The sequence below is a fragment of the Caretta caretta genome, chromosome 23 (genome assembly GCF_965140235.1).
Source record: "Caretta caretta isolate rCarCar2 chromosome 23, rCarCar1.hap1, whole genome shotgun sequence".
NCBI lineage: Eukaryota > Metazoa > Chordata > Testudines > Cheloniidae > Caretta > Caretta caretta.
In genome coordinates this window covers 8,870,798-8,879,337 of record NC_134228.1, presented here as the reverse complement: position 1 = coordinate 8,879,337, position 8,540 = coordinate 8,870,798, and the positions used below count along the sequence as shown (strand labels likewise).

At 63.6% G+C, this 8,540-nt stretch overlaps 1 protein-coding gene across 3 annotated transcripts; it reads left to right on the top strand.

The window, feature by feature from the left end:
* Positions 1-701: 701 nt before the first annotated feature.
* ZNF628 (zinc finger protein 628) lies at positions 702-7,447 on the top strand. 3 transcript variants are annotated; one of them, XM_075122545.1, is made up of 3 exons: positions 1,277-1,422; positions 2,722-3,000; positions 3,424-7,447. In XM_075122545.1, the coding sequence occupies exon 3, from the start codon at positions 3,435-3,437 to the stop codon at positions 6,435-6,437; it is 3,003 nt and encodes a 1,000-aa protein (XP_074978646.1). In that variant the 5' UTR covers positions 1,277-1,422; positions 2,722-3,000; positions 3,424-3,434; the 3' UTR covers positions 6,438-7,447. The 3 variants fall into 3 exon arrangements, with proteins under 3 accessions (XP_048690779.2, XP_074978646.1, XP_048690781.2); XM_048834822.2 differs by lacking the exons at positions 1,277-1,422; positions 2,722-3,000 and adding an exon at positions 702-1,085; XM_048834824.2 differs by lacking the exon at positions 2,722-3,000.
* Positions 7,448-8,540: the final 1,093 nt, after the last annotated feature.

Here is an 8,540-nt window from a genome sequence, read left to right as displayed (position 1 = left end):
CGCCGCAGCCAAGGGCTGGGCTGCCCAACCGAACTCGGATCCGCGGCGCCAGCGCGCCCCAAGGCGGACAGTGGGGAGCCCCCGGGCGGGGAGGAGCTGGGGGCAGGCTCGGGGAGCTGAGGCGTGTGTGGACGCGGAGCGGGAGCGGCAAGGGGGCGATGCAGGGCCTGGGGCAGGGCCTGGGGCAGGGGAGGGGCCAGGTCAATCCCGGGCGCCGCCGGCGCCGCCGGTCCTGTGGGCCAGGACCGGTTCCCTGCGGCCCCACCCTGCGGGGGCAGTACCCCACGGCCGAGCCCTGGCGCGGCAGCGCTACGTCACCCAAGGGGCAGGAGCCGTGGGGCGGGGGGCCCGGGCGCTCTCCCGGGGACGCACAGGCCGGGGGAAGGAGCCGCGACGCGGCCCAACGTCGGGCCCAGACGCCCCGCCCGTGGGGACGGGCCCAGGCCGCCCGAGGGGCCACACTGCGGAGCCGCCCGCGCCGGGGGGGGGGGGAGGGGGGGCAGGAGCTGAAGCGCCTCAGGGCCGAGGCCAGCGGGGTCACCGCGGGGTCGGGGGTCACCATGTAGGGGTCATTGGGGGGGCGAGTCTGATGATGCTCCGCCTGGCCCCCCGCGCAGCCCCTCATTGGCGGCCCCCCGGTGACCTACGCCCTGACGTCATCCCTCTGTGGGTGTGGGGAGGCCTTGCCTCACCGCGTGGTGACGTCCCCATAGGGCGATGAAGTCACTCTACCGCGAGGCGGGGCTTCTCGCCCTCCCGGGCTCGGATTAGCCCCGCCCCCAGCTGCCCTCACCCAACATGGCCGCCCGCCTCGTTCGGGCCGTCTAATGGACTCCGTCTACCAGGCTGCCCCGCGCGGAGGCAGCCGGCCAATGGGCGCGGGCGGAGGGGGCAGGGCCCGCGCGCGGCCCGGTGGTTAGTGTGCGCGCGGTAAAGGTTGGGTGTCTCGCGCCGGCGGCCGTTGGGAGGCAGGAGCGGCCCCGCCCCCTCGCTCCCCCCGCGGGGCGGCTGCCCTCTCCCCCCCGCTGGGAAGGGGCCCGGAGCACGAGGCAGCGAGGCGGGAGAACAGCCCCTCCCTTCCGCAGGTGAGATTGCAGGGGCCTAGAGGGAGGGGCGGCGCGGTGGGCGCTGTGTTTAAAGGGGCGGGGCCGCTCTTAAAGGGGCAGGCACGGGACGCCGATTTTGTGTCCGCTGGCCTGTGTCACGGGGCGGGGCGAATGGCTCTTAAAGATGCGGGGCCGGCCCGAAGCTGGGTGGGGCCCCGGGGCGGTTAAAGGGGCAGGCGGTGCTGGCGTTAAAGGGGAAGTCCCCGCGCCTCTGCGGGGCGGTGCTGTCGGCCCCGGGGGGAACGCGCCCCGTGTGCGCTGCCCTCCAGGCCGCGGGGGGAGGGCGCCTGGCCGAGGAGCCGCCGGGGGCGGCCCTGTGAGTCTGCAGCGCGAGCCCCGCGAGGAGCCGCGAGGCCTGGCGGGCTTATTTGGGCGGAACTGTCACTCCGTGCCCCGGGGGGGGAGGGGGGTTTGCCCTGGAGAGCTTCCGCCCCAATAAATCCCTGAGTCTCTGAGCTGCCACCAGACTCCTCCTTGTTTTTGCCAGAGAAATGTACCCAGGGGGGCTGTGTGACACGGGGGGGGCTGTGTGACATGGGGGGCCTTTACCCAGGGGGGCTGTGTGACACGGGGGGGGCTGTGTGACATGGGGGGCCTTTACCCAGGGGGGCTGTGTGACACGGGGGGGGCTGTGTGACATGGGGGGCCTTTACCCAGGGGGGCTGTGTGACACGGGGGGCCTGTGTGACATGGGGGGCCTTTACCCAGGGGGGCTGTGTGACATGGGGGGGGCTGTGTGACACAGGGGGCTGTACCCAGGGGGGCTGTGTGACATGGGGGGGCCTTTACCCAGGGGGGCTGTGTGACATGGGGGGGGCTGTGTGACACAGGGGGCTGTACCCAGGGGGGCTGTGTGACATGGGGGGGCCTTTACCCAGGGGGGCTGTGTGACATGGGGGGGCCTTTACCCAGGGGGGCTGTGTGACATGGGGGGGGGCTGTGTGACAGAGAAGGTGGGGGGCAAATAACTCTTCACACAAGCTCCCTGCGTGTTGCCGCAGCAAGGGGGCCCATGAGACGCTGAGCTGGAGTAGCTGGCGGATTGTAGGTGGAAGCAGAGAGGTTATTTTCTCTCTTTATGTGGCCCTGGTGGAACCACGGCTGGGATCCTCTGCCCAGTCCTGGTGCCCTCAATTGAAGAAGGATGTTGATGAATTGGAGAGGGGTCAGAGAAGAGCCATGAGAATGATTAAAGGGCTAGAAAAGCTGCCTCAGAGTGACAGACTCAAGGAGCTCAATCTATTTAGCTTAACAAGAGAAGGTTAAATGGTAACCTGATTACCATCTATAAGTACCTACATGGGAACCAATATTTAATAATGGGCTCTCAATTGAAAGGTAGAACATGAGCTAATGAATGGAAGTTGAAGCTGCACAAATTCAGACTGGAAATAAGGTGTAAATTTATAATGGTGAAATTAATTAACCCTTAGAACAATTGACTAAGGGTTATGATGCATTCTCGATTGCTGACAATTTTTAAGTCCAGACTTGATGTTTCTCTAAAAGCTCTGCTCTAGGTCTTATTTTGGGGCAGGTCTCTGGCCTGTGCTATGCAGGAGGTCAGACTAGATGATCACAGTGGTCTTTTTTGGTCTTTGAATCTTATTAACAGCATGACAGAACAGTGGAGCGTGAGTCAGGGCAGGAGGTGCCAGGCCCAGTGACAGGGATGAGTGGGGATGTGGTTCGGCTTTTTGACATCTAGCAAGTTTCCAGCCAAAATCCTGTTTGGATCTCAGAAATCACTGCTGGATTTGTTAACAGCCACCACATCCCAGACCAGAGGCAGCCGCATTTCAAGCCTGTGCTCCCAGGGATCTAGGCTGTCACCAACACAGCACCAGGACACATCTTAGCTGGTACTCCCAAAGTGGGGTCAGCATCCACTCAGGTAACAGCAGGCTGTAATCAGTTGCATGGTAAGCAGGTGGGAGCCAGAGCAGTAGGTGAAGGACTGATTCCTTTACTAATCCTGCTTTGAAAGAATGCCACAGAGAGTCCCAGCAACCAAGGGGTTAATGTGAACCATGAAGTTCATAATTCGAAGACAAATCCCCCCTTTGTATTCCAGAGTAAAGCTGGAGTCACCCCATGACTGCTGGGGGATCAGGATTCTGATCTCGGTTCCCCCACGACTGATCTGGAGTTACCCTGCCATCGTTGGCTGGCTCTGGGCGGCTTGGGCTCTGGGTGACACTGGGCTCTGAGTGGCTGCAGATTCTGGCTTGGCCCTGGCTGCCAGTGGGCTCTGGGTAGGTGTGGGCTCTGGCCCGGTTGTTGGTGTTCTGCTGACCTGCCCCCTCCTTCCCTGCAGGCTTGGGTGAGATGGTGGGAGCTCAGCAGCTGGAGATGGCGGAGATGCAGCCAGCGCCAATGCCGCAGCCAGGCACCAGCGACCACCAGTACGAGTGTCTGGAGTGTGGCAAGGTGTTCAAGTGGTCGTCGCGGCTGATTCACCACCAGCGCACGCACACGGGCGAGCGCCCCTACAAGTGCTCTGAGTGCCCCAAGGCCTTCAAGGGTTCGTCAGCACTACTCTACCACCAGCGCAGCCATACGGGCGAGCGCCCCTACAAGTGTGCTGACTGTGGCAAGGCCTTCAAACGCTCGTCGCTGCTGCAGATCCACCAGAGCGTGCACACGGGCCTGCGCGCCTTCAAGTGTGCTCTGTGCGGCATGGCCTTCAAGTGGTCGTCTCACTACCAGTACCACGTGCGCCAGCACACAGGCGAGCGCCCCTACAAATGCACGCTGTGTGAGAAGGCCTTCAAGAACTCCTCCAGCCTGCGGCGCCACCGCAACATCCACACGGGCGAGCGCCCCTACGTCTGCGCCGCCTGCGGCAAGGCCTTCACCCAGTCCACCAACCTGCGGCAGCACCAGCGCATCCACACAGGCGAGCGCCCCTACCAGTGCACCGAGTGCCCCAAGACCTTCACCCACTCCTCCAATCTGCTGTTGCACCAGCGCACCCACGCCGGGGGCCGGGCCCACAAGTGCCAGGCCTGCGGCAAGGCCTTCATCTCGGACGCCTACCTGCAGAAACACCTGCAGACACACGCGGTCAAGCCGCTGGCACCCTACGGCGAAGCGGAGCTGGCCTGCACACCGGCCAAGCTCTTCCTGGCTCCAGCCGAGCCAGTAGAAACGGTGGAGATGCTGTGGAAGTGTGGGGAATGCGAGCTGACCTTCCCCAGCGAGGAGCTGCTGCTGGGCCACCAGCAGAGCCACCTGACCCCTGCTGCACCCGCTGAGCCACCCATCCCACCACTCTACTCCTGCGCTACCTGTGGCAAGACCTTCAAGAATGGCTCGGGCCTGGCACGCCACCAGCACAGCCATGTGGGCGAGCGCCCCTATAAGTGCTCCATCTGCGAGAAGACATTTGTGCAGCTCTCCAGTCTGCTGGGGCACCAGCGCAGCCACCCGGCCGAGCAGCAGCTCATCCAGGCTGAGGCCGAGGTCACCTGTCCCCAGACCACAGCCGAGCCGGTCCCACCCCCCGTGCCTCCCGAGGTGGCTGAGCGCCCCTACAAGTGCACCGAGTGCGGCAAGGCCTTCAAAGGCTCGTCGGGGCTGCGCTACCACCTGCGCGACCACACCGGCGAGCGCCCCTATAAGTGCTCCGAGTGCGGCAAGGCCTTCAAGCGCTCCTCGCTGCTGTCCATCCACCAGCGTGTGCACACCGGCCTGCGCGCCTTCAAGTGTGCCGAGTGCGGCCTCACCTTCAAGTGGTCGTCGCATTACCAGTACCACCTGCGCCTGCACACAGGCGAGCGCCCCTACGGCTGTGCCGACTGCGGCAAGGCCTTCAAGAACACCTCGTGCCTGCGGCGGCACCGCCAGCTGCACACAGGCGAGCGCCCCTTCGCCTGCCTGGTGTGCGGCAAGGCCTTCACCCAGACCTCCAACCTGCGGCAGCACCAGCGCACCCACACGGGCGAGCGCCCCTACAGCTGCCAGGAGTGTGGCAAGAGCTTCACCCACTCCTCCAACTTGCAGCTCCACCAGCGCACGCACTCCAGCGAGCGCCCCTTCAAGTGCTCCATCTGCGCCAAGGGCTTCGTCATGGCCTCCTACCTGCAGCGCCACCTGCGCACCCACGCTGCCGAGACCAAGGGGGAGGGCCCGGCCCCAGGCCTTTCTGCCCCGCCTGCCACCCAGGAGGTGCACATTGTGCCCAACCTGCAGGCCACCCTCAACCTGGAGGTGGGCACCGCCCCCAGTGCCCCCAACTCGCAGACCTTCCTGCTGGTGCAGACGGCTCAGGGACTGCAGCTCATCCCCAGTGTCCAGCAGAGCCCCCAGAAGCTGCTGCTTCTGCCCAGCACGCAGCTGGTGCCCACGCAGCAGAAAGTGCCCATCCTCCAGAACACCCCCAATTTCACACTGGTGCCCAGCAGCCCTGTGGCCCCAAGCAATCCTGCCCCGCGCCAGCAGAGCAAGGCTAGGAAGCCGGCAGCACCTGGCAACCCTCAGAACATTATCCTGGTGCCGGGAGGTGGGCCGGCGCTGCCCAGTGTGCAGATCCAGGCGATGCCAGGCACACAGCGGGCACCAGTCCTTCCGGCTGGGCAGAACATCATCGTTCTGCAGAACATGGCTGATCAGGCCCCTGCAGAGGTGTCTGGTGTCCAGATCCAGGCTCAGCCTCAGGAGGTGGCCAGCATCCAGCTGCAGGCCCTGCCACCACCTCCTGCTGAGGCATCCAGCATGCAGGCTCTGCCTCAGCCCCCGGAACTGGGCAGCATGCAGCTGCAAACTCTTCCGCAGCCTCCCCCAGCAGGGGGTGAGGAGCAGCCCCTGCCCTGCTCCTCAGCCCTTCCGGACACTGTGGGTTCCGGGCCAGAGGTGCCAGGCCTGCAGGAGAGCCAGGACCTGCTGGTGGTGCAGAGCGGGCCAGGGGAGGAGCTGCTGGGGTCAGGTGGCGAGGTAGGTGTGCATCTGGAGACACTGCAGACAGAGGAGGGGGTGCAGAGTGTGCTGGTGTTGCGTGGTGCTGACGGTGAGCAGACCCGACTCTGTGTGCAGGAGGTGGAGAACCTGCAGGAACTGCCCCCAGACAGTGGGGTGGGGGCCCTGGCACCATCCTCAGGGCAGAAGCTCTTCATCATCCGCAGCGCGCCCGGTGAGCAGACCCTGCAAGTCCTGGAGAATGTGGGCTCTGGCAGTGGCGTGGGGCGAGGGGGGCCAGCTGGTGGGCAGCCCTCCACCACCAGCACCCAGATGGTACAGTTGCTGCCAAGCCCAGTGCCACCCCCACAGGAACTTTCCTCCATCCAGATTGTGCAAACGGTGCCCAGCGTGCAGCTGGTTCACACCTTCTGAGCACCTTTCCACAGACGCCAGCCAGAGGGTGTGCAGCTTGGGTTGGCATCGCAGGATCTACCAGAGCTCTTGCTCCCTGTTGGCGTCCCCCACCCCCATTGTCCTGCCCAGGCAGCATGGAGACAGCGGGATGCCCCCACATGATGACCAGCATGGGCAGAAAGCTGTGGGACTTATGCAGGCAGCTTAACTCTGCTTCGCCCTCGCTATCTTGGCTACAGCCTTCTGGGATGCAGGGCTGGTGTCTGTGCCGCAGTCAGAGCCATGCTGGTATTAACTGTGCTGGGACAGGATTGCCCAGCAGCACTGTGATCTAGGAGGGGCAGGACCTGGCACAAAAGGAGCCCTTAGCCCACCCCTTGGCGGGGTCAGCGTGGTGAGCTGAGCAGGGCCCTCATCCATTGCCATTCCTGACACTCCTCCATGTCAGGCTTAAAGACGGTGACAGATACTCCTGCCTATTAGTTAAAGAAGAGGTGTGGGAGCCAGGATTCCTGGGTTCCGTCCCTGGCTCTGGGAGGGGAGTGGGGTCTAATGGTTAAAGTGTATGTGGGGAGGGCAGGAGGGGGAATGGTTTGGGAGCTAGGACTCCTGGGTTCTGTGGGGGGCTGGGTGACCCTGAGCAAGTCCCTCCCTGGCTGTGGCATTTTCACTGCTGTGGGTGGGGGCTAGCACTCAGGGTGCATGAATAAAAGTTGGGAGTTCTGCAATCACCAGGTGAGGGGAGCAGCTGGCACTTGTCACTCTGCAGAGGTGGGGGGTTCCCCATGACTCTGGCAGACAGAAGACTGGCATGAGAGCAACTGCCACCTCCTGTATCCCTGTCCTGGCAACCAGGTAATACCTGCTTCCTGAAGCCTTGGCCTATTCCCCCAATGCCCATATGGCCTCCTCTGTAGGCAAAACACCCCCAGTCTCTTCCAGAGCCCACTGTGTATGATGGCACCTGGCGCTGCCCCAGGGGGTGTGGTTCCTTCAGCCTAGAAGGCAAATAAATGACTGCTTCAAAAGCGCCTCTATCTGGTTTGTTCAGTGCATGGGGGGGACATGGCCTCACGTCCACTCCCATCTCACTAGGGCTGAGCCGGCGGGTACCACACAGGGCAGCATGAGAACTGGGCCCAGCTGGTAGATGGTGCCCTCCTGCTGCCACCACAGCTGCAGCCCCTGTGCCGAACCTAGCTGTGGCTGGTGCGTGCCTGCGGGCTCAGCCCGGCAGCTGTGGATGCATGAAACAGATCAGTATGTGCTCAGACACAGAGATGGGTCCCTGTGCTGGAGCAGCTGGGGTAGAGGGACCCGGGGACCTGCCAAGCTTGAGGAGTGTTCATTAGATAATTCTTGTGCTGGGGGCTGCAGGGCTTTGCCACAGGAAAGCAGCAATCAGTGCTGGTCCCAATGCCCCAGGATGGTGCTTGGGGGCCTGTACTGCAGAGAGTGGGGTGGGGCTCGGCAAGGGCCCCTTTGCCCCCCCATATCCTGCACTGTACATTTGACCCCTGAATATGTGTTGGGTGGGGCCTGCCTGTCAGGTCACTGGGTCCATCTTGGCTTGTCCCCTTGCTCAGTGGTCACCAGGTCTGGCCTGGCTCACTGAGTCCAGCTCAGCTCAGTCATTGGGTCTGGCTCAGCTTGTCTGTTCACTTGGTCACCGGCTCTGGCTTGGCTCACACACTGGGTCCGACTTGCTTCGCTCATTGGTTGCTAGATCTGGCTTCGCCTGCACACTGGGTCAGTGGAGCCAGACTGGCTCGCCCACTAACTCATTGGTCACCAGGTCCCCCTGGGTCCAGCTTAGCTCACCCCCTCACTCAATAGCCACCAGGTCCGGCTTGGCTTGCCAGCCCGATCACGGGGTCTGGCTCGGCCCGCCCCCTCACTCACTGGTCAGTGGATTGGGGTCGGGCCACCTGCTGGGTCACTGAGTACAGCTCAGTTTGCTCCCTTCCCTCCTGGTCACAGTCTGGCTCAGCCTGCCCCACGGCGCATCCATCCACAGAGACTCTGGCTGGCTGGAGGCAGTTTGTGGGGAGGCCTCTGGAGCAGGCTGGCCAGGGCCCCTGGCTTGGTCATGGCTGCAGATCAGGCAAGAGGTGGGGGCAG

What these genes read in the sequence shown, in the direction of transcription:
- ZNF628 (XM_048834822.2), top strand. Translation starts at nt 3,435, where the DNA reads ATGGTGGGAGCTCAGCAGCTGGAGATGGCGGAGATGCAGCCAGCGCCA.